The sequence below is a fragment of the Engraulis encrasicolus genome, chromosome 18 (assembly GCF_034702125.1).
Source record: "Engraulis encrasicolus isolate BLACKSEA-1 chromosome 18, IST_EnEncr_1.0, whole genome shotgun sequence".
NCBI lineage: Eukaryota > Metazoa > Chordata > Actinopteri > Clupeiformes > Engraulidae > Engraulis > Engraulis encrasicolus.
Window position 1 is genome coordinate 29,914,985 of NC_085874.1, and position 20,711 is coordinate 29,935,695.

At 43.3% G+C, this 20,711-nt stretch overlaps 2 protein-coding genes across 2 annotated transcripts in view; both read right to left on the reverse strand.

Moving 5' to 3' along the window:
* Nucleotides 1-3,354: 3,354 nt before the first annotated feature.
* rab6bb (RAB6B, member RAS oncogene family b) lies at nucleotides 3,355-16,037 on the reverse strand. The gene is made up of 8 exons (XM_063222473.1): nucleotides 15,846-16,037; nucleotides 10,390-10,448; nucleotides 9,836-9,889; nucleotides 7,180-7,285; nucleotides 6,681-6,792; nucleotides 5,983-6,076; nucleotides 5,112-5,178; nucleotides 3,355-3,840 (listed from the first exon to the last, which is right to left on the reverse strand). The coding sequence occupies exons 1-8, from the start codon at nucleotides 15,913-15,915 to the stop codon at nucleotides 3,776-3,778; spliced, it is 627 nt and encodes a 208-aa protein (XP_063078543.1). The 5' UTR covers nucleotides 15,916-16,037; the 3' UTR covers nucleotides 3,355-3,775.
* Nucleotides 16,038-19,733: 3,696 nt separating this feature from the next.
* Nucleotides 19,734-20,711, reverse strand: part of LOC134468203 (solute carrier organic anion transporter family member 2A1-like) — an 18,378-nt gene continuing 17,400 nt past the window's right edge. The window contains exons 14-15 of the mRNA XM_063222143.1: nucleotides 20,402-20,525; nucleotides 19,734-20,264 (exon numbers count right to left, since the gene is read on the reverse strand). Coding sequence (XP_063078213.1) covers nucleotides 20,144-20,264; nucleotides 20,402-20,525 — 245 coding nt within the window. The 3' untranslated portion in view covers nucleotides 19,734-20,143. The remainder of the gene's footprint in view (nucleotides 20,265-20,401; nucleotides 20,526-20,711) is intronic.

Consider the following 20,711-nt stretch of genomic DNA (forward strand, 5'->3'; position numbering starts at 1 on the left):
GAGCTGTTCTGAGCTGAGAGTGGGACTGTGCCTCTAATGTAGCTGCTCCTTATTAACTTAGTAGGTGTGTGCATTTACTTTGAGTGTGTGTGTGTGTGTATTTCTCCAGGGTGACACACACGGACACACACACGCACGCACGCACGTGGGCACACAAACACACACCTGCACATGTACATGCACATGCACGCACACACATACACAATACACACACACACACAGACACAGACACAGACACAGACACAGACACAGACACAGACACAGACGCACACGCACCCGCACACACACCATTTAGGCAAACCCAAAAGTGATGTATAGAATGTAATTTTTTATGTGACACTCGATACATACAACATAGGCTACTTGTTGATCGTTATAAGCAAATTCAACACACACACACACACACACAGACACAGACACAGACACAGACACACACACACACACACACACACACACACACACACACACACACACACACACACACACACACACACACACACACACACACACACACACACACCTGTCATCTGTTTTCATTTAAGCCAATTAGTGATGATTAGTTCATTAAGGGAAGATCAGCTCTTTGTGGTTCTGGTCCGGTGCAGGGCTGGACTCTGGACCCGAGAGAAGTCTAGAAATCTAGTGGGGGGAATTCCTGCTGGTTTCCACCTGAAAGTGCCCTGTTCTCAGATGCTTTTTCTTGGCAACTCTAAATGATCAAGTTTTGATTTTATTGTGAAGAATTTTCTTTGATTCTAGTTATTTGATGTTTTCAGTTTCTTTGATTTTAATTATTTAATGAGTTCTTTCTTCATGTCATATGATGCCAGTGTCGAGTCAAGTTTCACCCATATGAAATTGCCTTTCCTTTCCTTGCCTGTATTGTACCGTATACTGTATACTTATACTGTATATTGCAGTCAATATATGCACAAATGAAGACAACCTACAGCTGCACAGTAGAGAAAGAATCTGCTCTCACTGGATGAATTTAGTGTGTTTGCCTTCCAGACTCTCCTAAGGCCTGTGATAACTTCCTCTGCTCTTCAGAGGAGAATCATTTCAGGACTGATGTTGCTGTACTGTGTCTGCTGTGTAAGCATCATTTGTAAATTTCATTTTACTTTTTAATTTACAATTACTTCGCAATTTGCGGTTTATTAAGATTTAGGCTATAATGAACCGTTATTATAAGCAGGGATGGGCAACTGGAGGCCCACGTGCTGCCCGCCTCCTCGCTCAGTGTGGCCATTAGATAAAACATAATGAAAAAACACTACTGAATAGATCTGTTGTAATTATACAGTTGGCCGATAGAGATCACTCCTAATCCTTCCAAACAATATCGGCAGTCAATGAGCGACCAAATGCACCTCGAACTCTGCGAGTGTCAGTCAGATTCTTGGTCACACGACTCTCAGATGGTGGCGATGAAAAAAATGTGTCCTTCCTTCTCATGAAAGTTGCCCATCCCTGTTATTAGGTGTTAACCCCTTCTGGGTAGCCTCTTTGAGCAGATGCCCCCCCCGGCGAGCCTGATCCCTCATCACCGAAAAGACTCAACTACCTCATAACATCATTGCGATAGAGCCTTAAAGGGACACTGTGTGAGATTTTTAGTTGTTTATTTTCAGAATTCATGCTGCCCATTCACTAATGTTACCTTTTTCATGAATACTTACCACCACCATCAAATTCTAAGTATACACTATGACTGGAAAAATTGCACTTTTCATACATGAAAAGGGGGATCTTCTCCATGGTCCGCCATTTTGAATTTCCAAAAATAGCCATTTTTAGCTGCAAAAATGACTGTACTTGGACCACACTAGAAAATATTTCTTTATTACTTAGTAAACTTTCACGAAAAGATCAAATTTGGCAATAGGCAGCCCAATTTCAATGAGCAGCATAGTTGCAGTACCTTTTTTGACCATTTCCTGCACAGTGTCCCTTTAAGTAACAGATTGCGACTTGGTCCTTACAGGCTCTGTGCAAAGGGATTGAGGATATTTGTTGACCTGTTTTCCCAGGCTAGCTCTGATGAAGCACTTTGAGACAACTTAAGTTGTGATATTGTGGTGTATAAATACAGGTTGTTTTGTATTGTATTGCACTTTTCTTTTCTCCTCTATCACACAGAGACACACAGACGATTCAGAAAATCGTGTCACATTTTCAAATAAATCTTTTTATTATTTCATGTTCGGGGATCACAGGAGACACTTTCACCGAGTTCATGTCATCTTACATCACCTGCCACAGGGCCCCTGGGGGGGCGGGATCAAAGGTCAAAAGGTCAGAGCGAGCTCTGGAGCGACACATGTAAGTGGGTGGGTGAGTGGGTGAGTGATTGGGGGATTTAGGTGATTGGCAGATGTCATGCAGTCTCTGGGCCAATCAGGTTTCATTTCAGGGATAGTGGTGGGCCGGTTGGATTTTTTTTTTTCTTTTTTACGTTTTATTTTATTTTGTTTGATGGCAGCATCAAAGGCTCAGGTCCTGACTCGTTCCTCCATCCACTCCTCAATCATTCAGGAGAACGGGAAGAGTTGAAATGAAACGTTTCGCTAGTGTTACATGTACACGACAAGTCAAACGGCTTTGCCATCTGTAATGCTAGTGGGACATACAGTATAGGAGACACTGGGGCAGAGGATCATGAAAGAAACATCAGCTGCAGTTTCATCGAAAGGGATCTTACCAACTCACTATATATAAACATTGTTCTTATCGATAGATATGGTTTACTTTTTTTTTACACTGAAATACAAGGGAAGATTACTTAGTGTGTTGTAATTAAAGTGACAGTCACGCATTGAAGTGTATGTGTTTTAGCCACTGTTTAAGGAATGTGTGTGTGTGTGTGTGTGTGTGTGTGTGTGTGTGTGTGTGTGTGTGTGTGTGTGTGTGTGTGTGTGTGTGTGTGTGTGTGTGTGTGTGTGTGTGTGTGTGTGTGTGTGTGTGTGTGTGTGTGTGTGTGTACATTCATGGGGGAGAGAGTCCAGTAACATCCATCAAATACTATATAGACTTTGTTCGTTTTCCTTTGTTCATTCTTCACTTCATTTGTCAGTCTGTGTCTGTGCGTGTGTGTGTGTGAGATAAGTAAGTGTGTGTGTGTGTGCGTGTGCGTGTGTGTGTGTGTGTGTGTGTGTGTGTGTGTGTGTGTGTGTGTGTAGGTGTAGGTGTGTGTGTGTATGTGTGGTGGGGGTGGTTGGGGATGATGGGGGATGGTCCTGAGGATCGACCGGTCTCTCCATATCAGCCTACTCCAGACCACGCCCACATCACCCCTGTCAGTCCAAAGAACCCCACCCCCCAGCCGTCCAACAACACCCCCTTTCCCCCACAGTGACGTCTGTGAAGAGCCTCATTCATTCAGGTCATATTCATCCAAAGAGTTCAGCTGTAAGCAACTGGACGTCCTCTTTGAGATTGAAGACGTCGCGCTCCGAAAGAGGACGCCAAGCAGAAGTCCAGTTGCTCTCGGAGCGAAACGTCTTCAAACTCAAAGAAGAAGCCCAGTTCCTTAAAGCTAAACTCTTTGGACTACATTCGCCCGCAGGCACCAGCTCTTCTTGCCCCGCCCACCCCCCTTGCCTTTGCTAGAAAGGTACGCCCTCCTCCCAGCCTACATACATTCCCCTCATTCGCATTCAGGTAGTTAAACAGGCCAACATCCAATCAGAGAGGGGTCCCAGCTTGACTCTGACCAATAGAAAGCGATACAACAAGCATGTCATAAATAAGGCTGTCCGATCATCACGCGGTGTTAGCAGGAGCAGCGGGACTTGGGGGCGGAGTCTTCGGGCTGTTTGTCCAGTTTGATGTCAATCACTGGTTGCTTTGGTTAAGGGGGGAAACGTATCTGTGAAGATTTTCATTTGTCCATGTCAAAAGAATTGATCTATTTCCCATTTACCAATTTCACAACACGGACTCTGGAATGATTGACCACCCTCAATGACGTCCAGGCCAATTCACACAGGCACAATGTGAATTTTATCATGTGGAAAGCAGTTGTCCTGACAGATCCACTCTCCACCGTTACAAGCATATTGTATACCTTCTAACTCAAACATAAGAATTAGAACTGAGAAGACAATCGAGTAGACAAAACGTTTGCAAGCTACAAAAACAAATCAAGTCGCCTACAACTACACGGTTTTGACTGGTTGAGGATGGATTCTGAGGACGCATCCAGTCACAAAGCAGTTACAATGACACATATGGCCATTAGTCTTCTTCACAAATACGTCAATCACGTTTCATTTTGAATTGAAACGCGAAAAATGAGTACTGGGTTTCATAGAAAACAGTGGGATGTACTAGGGGTGTAAATAATATCGAAATGTATCGATATATCGCGATACATTCTGATGATTGAATCGAATTGCAACGTATCGTTGGGCATTCGTATCGAAAAAAATCGAATCGCTGGCCCCTGCCCAATAACGTAATAGAAGTGGAAAAGTAATTGGGAAAAAAATCGAAACGAATCATATCGTATCGTATCGTGGGGCGTATCGTATCGTATCGAATCATATCGTATCGTTTCTTAAGTATAGAAAATAATCGAACCGTATCGCATCGAATAATAAGATATCGATATTGAATCGTATCGTCATGGGGGCTGTGATTTACACCCCTAGGATGTGCGCATATGTCTATGTCACCGGAGGCGACTTGTCTTGTTTCAAAGGCAAAAGGTCACAGTATTACAGTATGCACCTACAGCCCCAATATTAGTAAGTCCCTAGACAATAAGAAATCAGGTAACAGCCAGTTAGATAGAGTGGAGATCAAAAAACAACATGGGTTAAAATACATGTGTGTGTGTGTGTGTGTGTGTGTGTGTGTGTGTGTGTATGCGTGCGCGCGCGCGTGTGTGTGTGTGTGTGTGTGTGTGTGTGTGTGTGTGTGTGTGTGTGTGTGTGTGTGTGTGTGTGTGTGTGTGTGTGTGTGTGTGTGTGTGTGTGTGTGTGTGTGTGTGTGTGAGAGAGAGAGAGTATGTGCAATGTGCTTGTAGTAGCACTGCAGGTCCACTAGGGGGCTCTCTCTGTCTCCTATTCTCAATATCATTGTGATGACATCATCAGAAAGGATACTGCCATCTTTGCTGGGCTCATCCAAACTTTCCATCCCGGGTAATGCAGCTGCCACACGCCTGAACAGCTGCAATACACACACACACACACACACACACACACGCACGCACGCACGCACGCACGCACGCACGCACGCACGCACGCACGAACGAACACACACACATACACACACACACACACACATAAACACACACATACACACACACGTGGTTACACAGTTCATCATGCCCAAACTAGACAAGGCAGTGTACAATACTTGTAGTTGAATATTAAAGCAATAATAATGATTTTTAAAAAATCTATATACTGTCGAAGGAGAAAGGGTGCACACTCACAAACACACACACATACAGTCAGGATCATACACTCATACAAGCATACATACATACCGTACACTCATGCACGCACAGGCACACGCAAGCACGTACACGAAAGCACCAGGGCTCTAAATTACCTTTTTTCATCACCAGCTAAAATGGCTAGTAGACGTTACCTATAATCTTCCTAGCCAAACACAGACTCACTAATCGGTCAAAGTGGCAAGTAAATTTGTCATTTCTACCAGCTAAATTGACATTTCTCCAGCATTTGGCCAGTTGGGGGGCAGTGTTGCCAGATATGTCTGATCAAATCCCGCCCAAAAGGTTCTCAAAAACCGCCAAAATGCACTAAATTCCACCCAATTTCAACAAATTGCATTGATTTCTATGAGACTAAAACAGCAGAAAATAACGCCAAATGACCAATTTTTCCTGTTTTTAACCACAGGCGGCCATCCCACGTAGCCCAATTGGGCGGGTACCCGCCCAATCTGGCAACACTGTTGGTTAATGTAGAGCCCTTCAAAGCACACACACACATGAGGGCGCACCTGTTTGACGTTGCATCCGTTCTTGGCGCTTGTCTCTATGAACATGACGCTCAGCTCTCTGGCCTTCCTCTCCCCTTCCTCAGTGGTGATCTGCCTGCTCACACACACACACACACACACACACACACACACACACACACGGGCAGACACACACACACACACACGGGCAGACACACATGGACATGCATGCAAGTACACACACACAAGTGCACACACACACAAATTAATTTAAAACCCACACGCACACACAGACGTGATACAAGTACACACACACACACACACACACACACACACACACACACACACACACACACACATACACACACACCATACATTTACAGATGTACAGTATATCATGCACTTACAAATGTCTGTAATCAGGTCTATTCCCTTTTTTTTAGAAATTCAATAGCTTGTCTTCATGGTTGTGTGTGTGTGTGTGTGTGTGTGTGTGTGTGTGTGTGTGTGTGTGTGTGTGTGTGTGTGTGTGTGTGTGTGTGTGTGTGTGTGTGTGTGTGCGCACGTGCGTGCGTGCGTGTGCGTGTGCGTGTGTATGTGTGTGTGTGTATGTGTGTGTGTGTGTGTGCGCGTGCGTGTGTGTGTGTTTCCGTGTGTTTGTGTGTGTGTGTGTGTGTGTGTGTGTGTGTGTGTGTGTGTGTGTGTGTGTGTGTGTGTGTGTGTGTGTGTGTGTGTGTCACCTCTTCTCCTCCAGATCTGTCTTGTTGCCCACTAACATGATGATGACATCACTCCCCCTCTCTGACCGCACCTCTTCAATCCATTTGGAGGTCAGCTGGAATGAGGTCACATCTGCGGACACACACACACACATACATTGTAATTTTATCCTACGGTAGGATGTTCTGTCAGACATGTCTGTTAAACGGTCCTACAACGTCAGACATGTTTGTTCAACGACTTATCCTGATTTTTCCGAAAATTTTCCTTCCCGCTTCCTGCAATCGCGTCAGATCAAACAACCTCCAGACCATGAATACGAAATGAAATGGTAGTATTATGGGATGGTCAGGACCAGGCTAAGGTCAACCACCCAACCAACACGGAACAGAAAAGCAGAAACATGTTGTGTGAACAGAATGTCACATCGGCGCCTGGTCACTTGTATGGCTTTTCATTGCATATGTGTACACACACAGTAACAATTAAGTGTCCAAGACGCAATGGTGAGGGACTTACTGGTGATGTCATAGACGACCACAGCGACGGTGGAGTCTCGGATGTAGCTGGGGATGAGGCTTCGGAATCTCTCCTGACCCGCAGTGTCCCACAACTGCAGCCGCACCTGGGACAGCACACACACACACACACACGCAAGTACACAGAGCACAAGTTAATGCTCCTGACCTCTGGAGCCCCACAACTGCAGCTGTAGCTATAACAACACATGTGCGCATGCACACACACACACACACACACACACACACACACACACACACACACACACACACACACACACACACACACACACACACACACACACACACACACACACACACACACACACACACACACAATCTAACACTAAGGCTGGGCAATATGATGATATATAACGCTGTGATAGAAAAGTGTCTATTGTGCCCTTTCTCCATCGTCTCTATTGTGATAAACTAATTTTGTCCACAATTGCAGCTAATATACATAATTGCAGTAAATATACATAATTAATTTTTTGTGCTGTCACTATGTACACTCTTAGTTCACATAACTGTAAAAAACGAATTTAAAGACTGTGGTTTGCGACATGACACAGGAGAATACCTGAAAACATATGTACTTGTGGTATACCGAGACATGTATTGTTATCGTGATGCACACACACACACACACACACACACACACACACACACACACACACACACACACACACACACACACACACACACACACACACACACACACACACACACAAACACAAACATACCTTTGTCTCATTCAAAACAAGGCAAGATGATAAAATCACATGCTAAGCAGTACTTGGTCCTCACTACTCTAATATATTCAACCTGTTCCTCCCTCTCTCTCTTTCTCTCTCTCAATCTCAAACATTGAACACTAGACAGTACCAGAAGTAATACATCCTATTGAATGACATTAAGTGACAAGGATAGAATGCTATCCCAGCCTGTGTTTAGAGACTATGGGCCTTTCCCATTACTAATCTCTACCCCTACCCCTACGCCTTCCCCATGCCCCTCGTGCTTTCCAACAAAGCTGTAAGGTGTAGGGCTTGAAACGCAACCGCTACGAATCGTGATACCCCTTCAACAGTCATGGAATGACACTCACAGCTGTCACTAATCCCATGCATTAGGTTGACGTTAATAGCGATATTTTTCATGTGCGTTTTACGGAGAAAAGGGCCATCACACAGTAGGACAATGCTAAACTTAGTACAATGGAATAATTATTACCACTTTAAAACTGTCAATTGCAACGAAAATACTTAAACTTGTGTGCTGTTATGGGTGCAGCTGCTTGCCGCCAATTTTTAAAAGAATTCACAATGCATTCAGGGAAACCTGTCGTAGCCCTCCGTCGTGGAGTCTGGTGTTGGAAAATCTCCGCGCGGAGGGGTGGAAAGCCCTTCGCCGTACCCCTACCCATCTGTCTGATTGTGAATCGGGATGCCACTACCCCTACACGTGGACGCGCAAAACGGAGGCAAAGGGGAAAGGCGTAGGGCTAAGGGGTGTAATGGGATTCACCATATGCCATTAATCTCTCTAATATCAGAGGGGACAAATCTTCCTCTGAAACACTTCATTTTACAGGCTGTGGCCAGATGGCAAGAGCTGAAATTATTTGTGTAGTAGTGGGTGGGAGCCATCTTGAAATATAGAATCAGCTACCCTCTGTTGCCACTGTCTGTTGTAGAGGGCTTCATCAGGGCTTAACTGTGGTTCTCCAATGTGTCCGCAAGACCACTTGACTAATTGCTTAAGAGAGATTTTGCTTTTCACAGACAGGTTGTTAAACCAGCACACTAGGGATGTAAATAATAATCGAAATATATCGATATATCGTGATATGATCTGACGATTGAATCGCATCGCGTCGTGGGGCATTCTTAAGTATCGAAAATAATCGAATAGCTGGCCCCTGCCCAATGCCCTAGTTCCATAACATCATAGAAGTGGAAAAGTAATTGGAAAAAAGTCGAATCGAATCGTATTGTATCGTATCGTGGGGCATTCTTAAAATAATCGAATCACATCACATCGAATAATAAGATATCGATATTGAATCGTATCGTCATGGAGGCTGTGATTTACACCCCTATAGCACACCAAGCAGAAGGATAAAATGGATTCAATAAAAGCACAACCAAAGTGTCAGTAGAATTCAGACAATGTGAAAATGTGAAAGTCAGTTTCCTCAGACAGTACAGGTGTTGATTGGCCTTCTTAAAAAACAGTGTCACAATTTGCCTCAAAAGTGAGTTTGTTATCAATGATAGTGCCAAGATATGTGTCACCACTGCCATGACAGTTTATCATCACTGCCATCTTGTCATCACCACCTTCACAATATGTTTTCTCTGCATTCTCAATCAATTGACTTATGTTCAAACGAGCTACAGTATATTGACTTCTTCATGTTTGTGTGAGTTTGTGTGTGTGTGTGTGTGTGTGTGTGTGTGTGTGTGTGTGTGTGTGTGTGTGTGTGTGTGTGTGTGTGTGTGTGTGTGTGTGTGTGTGTGTGTGTTTGTGTGTGTGTGTGTGTGTGTGTGTGTGTGTGTGTGTGTGTGTGTGTGTGTGTGTGTGTGTGTGTGTTTATGTGTGTGCATGCATGCGTCTGTGTGTGTGTTTTAAACACTTTAATATGTTCTTACTGTTCGGTCCTCCAGATACATGGTTTTTGATAGGAAGTCGATCCCAATAGTTGCCTGTAATGACAAAATAGAGTCATGAATGCCTGTGAAAATGTCAACATGGTTGTTTCTTAGAGTAGTATCTGAATGAGGGCAGTCAACTGCACTGCATGAACGATATCGGCACTTCCTTTATACTGAAATAATTTCATGAATGAAATTCATGAATGAATTGTATGTATGAAGCAATGTTTCTGCATTATGTCATGTTGTTGTAGTCTTTAACTCAATTGTTTCATTGTTTTTTAGCGTATTTTATGAACATGTTATGTATGATAATGAACTATCCAGTCTACAGAACATATCAGAATATCACCATTATATTAGTTATCACTAGTAAACAAGGACTGCGAACACACAAACTGTTATAATTCACATTCACTGTATACACATTTTTGTTCTAATTTATTTTATTCATGCACCACATGCACATCTTCTTCCATGAACGTCCTGAAGTATTGCACAGTGCATGATGCTAAGTGTGTGTGTCCATTCTTGTGAGTGAAGCACTGTACCTGGTAGGTGTTGTCGAAGCTATCATACATGAATCTGGTGATCAGGGAGGTTTTTCCAACTGCAAGAGACACAATGTAAATCAATTCCCCTGGCATTGCAAACAACAATATGCTCCCTCTGCTCTCTCACTTACACACACACAGACACCTAATCAGACATGTCAGATCAGCGTGTGTGAGTGTGTGAGAGAGGGAGTGTATGTGTGTGCATGCTTGTGTTTACATGTGTGTGCGCACGTGCATGCCTTTGTGAGTGTGTATGCATGTGCACGTGTGCATACCAGTTTGTGTACGTGTGTGTGTGTGTGTGTGTGTGTGCACGTGTGTGTGTGTGTTTGTGTACGTGTGTGTGTGTGTGTGTGTGTGTGCACAGTACATGTGTACATATGTGTGGTTTATGCACTGAATTCCAGAGAAGATTTCCTCTTCCCAAACATGATCATGACAAGCCTTTGCAAACAGCTCATACCGGTTACACACGCACACACACACAAACACACACACACACACACACACACACACACACACACACACACACACACACACAGTCGACAGCAAAAAAACGCCTCTGTTATCACAACACAGTAACTCTACTCACTGATGTGTGTCAAACTGATGGCTGTGTGACAAGTTAGAGCAGAGGACATATTCAGCACCACGGACAGCGCACAAGTGACCCTCCCAGTCTCGTGACATACAGCAAAGATCTTCCTATTAGAGTAAGGTACATCAAGCCCATGCTTTTCCTGGATCTCATGACGTCAGGTAAATGCCCCTTTAACCCCTTAGCGCAGCACTATGGCTCTCTGTAATGTCATAGCAATGTTGTCATGGTGTAATTAAGCATTTTCAGCAAGTGAATAGGGTCGCCGGCGACCCCTGCTGCGGTAATAGGCTACGAGACCTTCGGTTAGGAGACCGTTGGAGACTTGAGGTAGAGAATAAATGGAGTTCCCTTAGCGCTGTAAATGGCGGTAGTATACGTCTTACGCAAGCCTTCACCAAACGCCACAGAGAGAGAAGAAGACGGAGGAGACAGCGGACCTTTAGGATACTGAACTTGAGCACACTCCTTTGCATTGGGTGGGCCCGGTTTGGGGTATCCTACTGTAATATACAATTCTTTGCCATACAGGTCTTCATCAAAGCGGTGGTGTCCATTACAATTAACACAATGTGAAACTTGCCTGTGTATTCAGGTTATACAATGTTTCAACAGACATGCCTGATGAAGACCCTGTTGAGTCGAAACGTTGTATGACCTGAATAAATTTCAAAGCGGAGCTACAGTGTGCAGACTTCTACTTTTTCCACTATCAGATGCGCCTTTGTCCAGCACCTGGCCTCAGAGAGGTGGGATGTGCATACTGTTACTCTTATGAAGATTCTAGTGATCATGTGAGATTCAGCAACAAAATATAGCAATTATACCAACTGCGGCCTCTTTGCCCTCGTGTTTTTACCGATGTATTGATTAAAGTGTACCGTCCTTATCACATTAATGAAATAAAGAAAGATAGACAAAAACAGAAAGCCCTCCCAGTCTGGTAGACTTCAAGGCAACCCCTTCCAGTACTCATAGCCTCAGTGGCGGTTCTACCCATCTAGGGGCCCTGGGCACAATATAAACATCTTGAGTTGTATTTGCTGTCACTTACCATGGCGGGGCTGACTGTTGGGGGCCCCAATAGAGGGCACTTTTCCTGGGGCCCTAGGCAATTGCCTAGTCTGCTTATCAGTAAAACCGGCTCTGCTCGCTGCAGAGCCTGATACTAGCCATGTATTGTTTACAGATCTCAGCATTCTGTCTGGGTCCTAACACACATTGTATCTGTTTTATGTAGCCTCATGAAGCCCACCGTTCTGGCAGAGGAACACTACTAGTCATTGGAAAAACAATATTACCACACTATCACGACATAACACAGAGTCTTCAGTAATACATTGCGGGTTGATCATTGTAATTCTGGTAAGAAAAAAAACATATAACATATAGCTATAATGGATTAATAACAAATTACTTTGCGTGAGAGGATGGGTGTGTGAGAGTTGAAGACCTGCGTTTAAAAGTGAATGTGAAAGACCCATTGGGAAACTTCCACTGTCATCGTGACAAAGCACACCACAGCACACAGTGTACACAATGAAATTGCATGTTTGCCTCACCAGTACAAGGGAAAGGCCAACTGGTGCCCCAAGGGAGCAGTGCTGGGAAACCGTTTTCTCATGGAGGCCTGGTCAGAGCCCTGGTTATTCGCTGCCCCCATACACTTGACAGTGTCTGGAATCAAACCAACAAGCTAGCAGTTAACATTGAGTCCTATGAGACCGGCTAGCTGTCAGCTTTTCTCATAGGACTCAATATTAACTGCTAGCTTAGAGGTCAAATCTGCACTGCCATACTCAGAGAATGATTGAAAGTACAGGAGAAAAGTAAAACTCAATTATTTAACTCACGGGGAGGTGTAAAATAACCTTATTTCCAAAAATGGGACAGTATCACTTTACGCTAAAACCCTGAAACAATAACCACTTGATTCAGAGGTCATATATCTGTTTAATTTAAGGACAAATTACATTGTGCGCCACTGTGGGAAAGTGGAATTTGAATCTGCATTTAGCACCGTATAAATCTTTAGGTATATATTTACTCTCCCAGTAATGTCATAACGATGTTGTCATGATGTAGTTGAGCCTTTTCAGCAAAGTGAGAATGGACCTGCAGATGTTATGTTATGTCAAGTCATGTTATGTTATGTCTGGGCCATGTTTTGGTAACTTATGTATATTTCGCACTTTTGTTCATATTTCTGCCATTATGTATCACTATGCTTTTGCTTCACTTATTTTGTTGATGCTGCCTATTATCTACATACAGTATATCTCTTTGGCCAAAGATAATTAATAAATGAAGCATAAACAATTTATTAAGCTGTCAGGAAATCAACTGAATGTGTCAATGAAAATGTACTATTTTTCATTGGTATCGCCTTGCCATGGCTTTATTGTAACATACAGGCTGGCCCAGTTAGCAACTACAACCCTTTTTTGAAGGCTCTGCAGTAATACAATCCCAAGACTACATATAATGGACCCTAATTTGGAGTCATCTGGCATTTTGTAGCTGCTATATTTTTTATCTAGCATTTTCTTTGCTTCCATTTCAGATTTAAAAACTTAAAATGCTATATTATTAATAATATTGTTGTTGTTATTACTGTTGTTGTTATTGTTTTTATTATTATTATTATTATTATTATTATTATTATTATTATTATTATTATTATTATTGAACAGCAGTAACAGGTCACTGAATAAGTAGGCCTACTGAACATACCAGTAATGTTTTTGGAAGGCTACTTATCCCCTTTGCGCAGAGCCCATGTTATAACCTTACTGTCATCAAAATTGTAATGACCAAGTCTTGATCTGTTACCTAGGGTAATGTCACAGAAATGTTGTTATGATGTAGTTGAGTCTTTTCATCCATGTGTGAACGGGCCTGCAAAGAGGCTGGCAACACTGAGCTGAGATAGGTTTCAGCACCACGGACAGCGTCCATTACTGATAAACAAATGCCTGATATATCAACCATATCTATGCATTACATATGTATGTCAATGTGTGCGCGCACACACACACACACACACACACACACACACACACACACACTACTCATTGTCATTAAACAATGCTGCTGCTGCTGCGAATGTAAACTGGTGACAGAGCTTCTTATTGCCGTTGCCGGTGGTGCCCTCAGTATGCAGCATGCACTGCAGTACTGTATGGTGAACATGTTGCGCCGGCTTGGCCAGTAGTGCCGACAGCACGCTCTGTGTGCCTGACCTATTGACTGTACAGTACACGTCAGTGTGTGTGTGTGTGTAGCATTTGTCTGCATCATGACCAACTGCCCTGGTTAGAGTGGCAAATCAGTTGCTTTGGCTCTCAGCACACACACACACTGGGTCCCTCCCCAAACTCTCTGGGTCTGACTGCTAACCGAAGGCTACTAGTTCATTCAAAATCATCTACCGATGTCTTTCTTGACATGTTTTTTTTTTTCGAATCACATGATTGAATGATTTTGTGCTTTCCGTTATTGATCATGCTTATAACGAAATAATCTAATAGTTCAAAAAAGAACATTGAACTGTGACTAAAACCTTGCTGTAGACACAGACACTATCATTTTAGCATCCTTGGTGGGCACCTCAAAACCTCCTGGAGGGCCATCTGGTGCACCACACACACACCAACTCTCCAGTCCATCCCACCTCATCCCAGCAGCGGCCCAATTCCGGTCCAGCTTTGGCGCCAGGGTGGCTCAGCCAGCAAGCCTTCTAACAACACTGACCTTTTATGTCCTGAAGGTTCTGTCTTCACAGAGTGAAAAGGGTTTTTTTCCACCTCTAGGCCAGCCCAGATTTTTCCATTTGCTTGGTCTGTGTTTTTCTCCATTCATTTCGGTTTTTTTTTGCCCCCTCACTCTGGTCTTGTCATGGCTGAACAGCTTTCCAAAAAGAACCTCTGTATAGCCAACCTCTAAAATTCTATATGCTTGTCAGTCGGTTGTACATATATTTTTTACGATTGGTAAACATACATTTGAGGTCTAATTCTCATCCCTTAAAAAGAATCACTGCTTGTGTACTCTGAAGCACATACTAGGCCTACATGTAAACTGGTCTGGGACTGGATGTGCGTTTTCCTCTCGCTACGACACCGCCAGCTCTTTTCTCTCATTTCTATGGCAAAAGGCCAATCTGTCGATTCTGACATCACCACTCCTATGAAGTCAGTATTCGCCATGTTAAGTTCTGTTAACTCGTTACCTTAACCGGTTTGACCGCCCCATTCTGTAAATCACGCACAACGCCACACAATGAATCTGCGCTCGCTCAAACCAACTAAACCGGATTCCAGCTGATATTCACTCTGTTGGCAACGAGAACCGTCACGAGAGAGGGCGAGGCAAGTCAGACGGGGGATGTTCAACAAGGGTGTGTCTCGTCTCGAGAAGAGAGCAGGACACTCCGCGTCAATTCAACCAGCTAATTTAACACCATTACATGCCCTCCAAAAAGCACATAATTGCGTCATCAATGCCAAACACCACAATTTCACTTCATTAGAAATGAACGACAATATTCATTAATGGGATTAATGCGCCCAGTGTGCTGGATGGAATAATACAGGCGCTCGTCGTTCGGTCAGCCTATGGTGAAGTCCAGACCAGCGCTGTCGCGTGTTGAACAGGGTGTGATGACGGCGCAGAGCTCGCGCACCCATGACTAAACAAAACTAGATTGACATCATACACAACAGGGCATTAGGAATAAAGAGAAGACTGCGACGGCTTCTGGCTTGTTCTGCACTCTAAATTGTTTGTATTCCTTCCAAAACACATATGTGATTTCACTGACATGTCGCTCATATGTGCACCTCAGACTCACCGCTCTGCTCTCCCAAAAACACGAGTTTGAATTTCCGCAGCGGGTTCCCGAAGTCATTCGCCACCGACATGACTGCAGTGATGTGGCTTCAATGTGCAACGATCCGTGCCGGGCCTGCCGGTGATCGGGGAACGTATATCAATTTCTCCTCCGGTGTGGTGTCCCGATCTGTGGCTATGTTGCGGCACCGTATTGCCCTGGCAATTAAAGATGTCTCTGCACATGCGTAGACACTGCACTCCCTTCTGCGTTCACCTTGTGTTTACGGAAGCGACTCAACAGCGCGGTGTGTGTTGAAATTAGTTACCCTTTCTATGATGGATAAGAGAACCTCCAGATTGCTGTCCACTTTCCTCCCCCGTGCCTGTTCTCTAACTGCGTTTGTAGCCTACGGTAAAGAACGTTAAGACTTCTTCAGCTGGCCCATATCTTGCCATAAGGATGATATTCAACAGTGAACAAGCATGGGTATAATTATTAAGGTAGTTCCATGAGGAAATTAATGGTTTTCCTTGGTGATCTTAAGAAGTTCACTTTTGTTCAATTAGATTTATTTACATAAATATTTAGGCTAATAATTTGGGGGCTTTTGTTAAGTTATAGGCGATTTACAGTTATAGGCGATTAAGTTAGGCCTATAAGCCTAGGTGATAACTGTTCCCATGTGTTTGTTCCAATGTGTGACCATCTGAAAAACAAAATAATAATAATAATAATAATAATAATAATAATAATAATAATAGGCACAATAATAATAATATAAAATACTCCTTTCACTCGGCTACATGAGAGTTCACAGAACACATCTGGTGGAATAGGCTGCTCTTGATGGCACATCTCTGATGACATTTACAATAATTAGCTGACAGACATAGGTACTGTATAAGCTAGAGGCTATGTAAGTACAGTATCATCTAGGATTCTGCATTTTCAATGTTATTTTTTAAAGACACTTCCTCATTAATCCTTGGACTGTTACCATCCAGAAACAATGCTACACCACATAAGATGGTTCTGTACTGGTGACTTAACACATTAGTGCACTTCTTACCTCTGAAATAAAAATCTCATCCATGATTGAATTCATATATCTCTGTCATAAGAGCATCACAGTATGGTAGAATCCGTGGTTGAAAATGTAACTACGTGTGCCATTCGATGAAAATGAAAGAAAAAAAAACTTAACTCTCAAGGAAGATGCATAAAGAAGATGAACTGATCATTCACTACACACATTGTGAAGACCCATCGCAGCTTCTTACTGCAGCTGAGGTCGCCGGCGACCCTATTCACTTGATGAAAATGCTACATCATAACAACATTGCTATTACATTACAGAGAGCCATAGTGCTGCGCTAAGGGGTTAAGAAATTGATAGGCAATTTTAGTTATATACACAGCACGTTCTGGATTTGCTTGTAGGCCTACATGAAATATCAGACCAGCTAAATCTGGAAACAGCCAAACATGATGTCTGCAAGTGTATGACATCCAAGTTGTAGATGTAAAATAAAAAATGACTAACTCCCCCACTGAAGCGGTAAGTAAAGTCTACTACAGTTAGCGATTGAAGTTTTAGTTGACTTCATATATTAATTTCACTAGTTCACCCTTGAGTGCTTATTTTACAATGGGCATGTATGGCATGTTAGCTGGCCTCGGTCCTGGGATGCTTTAAGCAGAGATCATGCAGGATGATATTCGCTCGTACCGGTTACGTGGCGCTATTCCGACATGTCGCTATTCCGACGTTAATGTCTATTGTCGGAATACCGACACGTTTTCCACCGTCCGCCGCTATTCCTACATGCCGCTATTCCGACATCTCTAACCTTAACCCTAACCTTAACCCTAAAAAGTGTCGGAATAGCGGCATGTCGGAATAGCGCTATGTCGGAATAGCGATTGCCCCCCGCTCGTACCCACTTATGTGTATCAGGGTCAGCACTACGCATAGGCAGACAAGGCAGTCGCCTAGGGCGCCAGGTGTTTTGGGGGCAGCAGAAATGCCCAAGAATCCCACATAATTAGAATGTCACGTGAAAAATTCTGTACATTTTACACTGATAATGACTATTCATTGGTACTAGATTAGCAGTGTTCAATCAGATGTATGACGTTTCCATCAGCTGTATGTTTACAACTGACAATTTCTAGATGCCCAAAAAGGAAAGGAGGTGCTCACCTAGGGCACCAAACTGACTAGAACCGGCCCTGATGTGTATAGAGGAATTGTAGCTATGGAAAAATGGAGTGGCGGGGGGGATTCAGGAAGCCTTTGGGCAAGACAGGTGAAAGGAGAAGGAGAGATTTCTCTGTGAAGGCGGGAGCAAGTAATGACAGATGTCAATCACTTGCAGACTTCCTCCTGAACATATTGTTTAACAGTATGTCACAACAGTAACAGTGTGTCACTTACTGGCACATGATGCAGATTCAAAAACAGTGCATGGTAATCGCAATTGGCTGATAATGTACACTGGGCGAGTCTAAACAGCCATGTTATCCTATTACCACTGTGCAAAGAATACAAGTTCAATACTGAAGTTCCTACTGGTAAGTGCTGTAAACGGTTACAAATGGATGGCTAAGTGCTATGCTCTCTATGCCCATCTGAAGGCTGGATGATTCCATGACCAGTATTGATTGGAAACCTTTTAGTAACTGATGGGGCACAGCACACAGCACACTCTATGAGACCAGCACAGAGATAGAAGCTGATACTCTATTAACGTCAACGTCAACCGAAAAATGAAAGATCAAGAGCAGATCAATTTAGCTGCACTGTTAGAAGAGTGTATACGCTTGGCTTAGAACATGCCTTTTGCTTAGAACATGCCTTACAAGTTACTTATATAGGCATTTATTATATGGTGTGACGTCATCGGTCGAATGCTACATTCATTTCAACGGGGCTCCCCAACGTTCGCACGTCTGTTATTTTTCGATAACGGACGGGTTGGTCTATAACAGACCGCTGTCAATGGCAACAAGACTTTTCACTGCTAAAGCGACTTTTCAACAAGACTCTAATCAGCTGCTGTGATAGACAACACCTGTTGTCCTGGCTACCTAGCTGTTGCCTAGCGGTGTTCCACAACGGCACTGTTTTGTTTTGCGCAGCAACAATCTTAACATTAAATAGGCCTAAAGAAATGTCCCCGCCATGTGTGAATCATTTAAGTATATCCATATAATAAGCGGGTTAACTTTCGGCGAGTCGGTCGCTTTGTGGAATAGCAGCACTCCAGAGAGAACAAGACCCCTCCGCTCCGCGTCGGGGTCTAAAGATTCTCTCTGTCGTGCTGCTATTCCACGGTAGCGACCTTCTCGCCGAACGTTAACCCTTACTTAACATTGTATGTATTAGTGCTAATAGATCATACTAAATTAAAGTGTGTTACCATTTTTTATATCTATAAACATGTACATCGTGTTTACACATACTGTAGCTGGATATTTGATTACAATGATAAATGATATGTATGTAATTTGATGTTTCAGATTAATTTAGATGTGTCCCTTTTTTAATGAACTCTTATTTTTGTTTATTTTTTAATCAAACTGTTGAAGCACATTGAGCTGCATGTTTGTTTATGAGCTGCATTTGACCAGCCTTCAAATTACCATTTCTATCTGTTCGCACAGAGCAAGATAGAAGAGCATTAGTGTACTCAGCCACCACCACTTGGAAGTTCCAACAGGTCCTAAAGATAAAAGAACTTATTCCACTGCGCGATTTTAATTCCAGACTGAACGCACTTGAGACGGCATACAACACTTGTGAATGGTTTTCATTTACCTGTTTTATTTTATTTTTTTAATTTAGGTGTTTACTCTAAATCAGATTATTGTAATTTGACATTATGAATTTGTCATTTTGTCCCTCTTCTTGGACATGGCGTCCTTGCAAAAGAAATTATTAATCACACAACAGGTCCTTTCTCCTGGTTAAATAAAGGTTAAATTAATAAATAAAAAAATATCTCGTATGAATTGTGCTCTAAAAATAAAATAAAGTTAAAGTACAGTGATATATAATAGTATGTGACTGGTCCTAAGGAAGGCTGCAAGGTACATGATTGGTCAGGAGAGATGGCAGGTGTATGGCCAGTTCCAAGGAAAGGAGTTATATTTTTTTGCCTAAAGAAAGGTCAGAAGGCATTTGATTGGTCCTCAAAGGCATGTGATCAGCCTTCGAAGAAGGAAACACACCATTTCATCAGTCCATAAAAGCACAATCACTAACGCATACGATTGGTCCTTGAGAGAGACAGACGGCACGCCATTGGCCCTTTTCAGACAGCAACAGGGCCTTTCCTGTCCAGGTTGTAGCCCTGTCCCCTCTGCACCTTCCAACCAGCCAGAGCCAGAAGAATGATGCCAAGAATCTTCAGGCCCATCTGAACCCCGAAATACCTGCGCACGCACACACACACACACACACACACACGCACACACACACAGGAGAGAGAGAGAGAGAGAAAGAGTTAGAGAGAGAGAAAAAAATCGGTAAGACAGATGGATGGATGGATGGATGGATGGATGGATCTTACCTGCTTCTTAGGAGCTCGTTGTCATAGTAACCGCAGGAGCCGAGCTGGGAGCCACACATCCGTTTCCACCATACACATGCTGAGTCCATCACCACGCCAAACAGAGTAGGACCCGGCAGCCATGCTTTAACACACACACACACACACACACACACACACACACACACACACACACACACACACACACACACACACACACACACACACACATGCTGAGTCCATCACCACGCCAAACAGAGTAGGACCCGGCAGCCATGCTTTAACACACACACACACACACACACACACACACACACACACACACACACAC

What these genes read in the sequence shown, in the direction of transcription:
- rab6bb (XM_063222473.1), bottom strand. Translation starts at nt 15,915, where the DNA reads ATGTCGGTGGCGAATGACTTCGGGAACCCGCTGCGGAAATTCAAACTC. An exon ending in GTTTTTGGGAGAGCAGAGCG is followed by an intron (nt 10,449 to 15,845) that starts GTGAGTCTGAGG and finishes TGTCTCTTGCAG; the next exon opens with TTGGAAAAACCTCCCTGATC. An exon ending in GCTTCGACAACACCTACCAG is followed by an intron (nt 9,890 to 10,389) that starts GTACAGTGCTTC and finishes TTGTCATTACAG; the next exon opens with GCAACTATTGGGATCGACTT.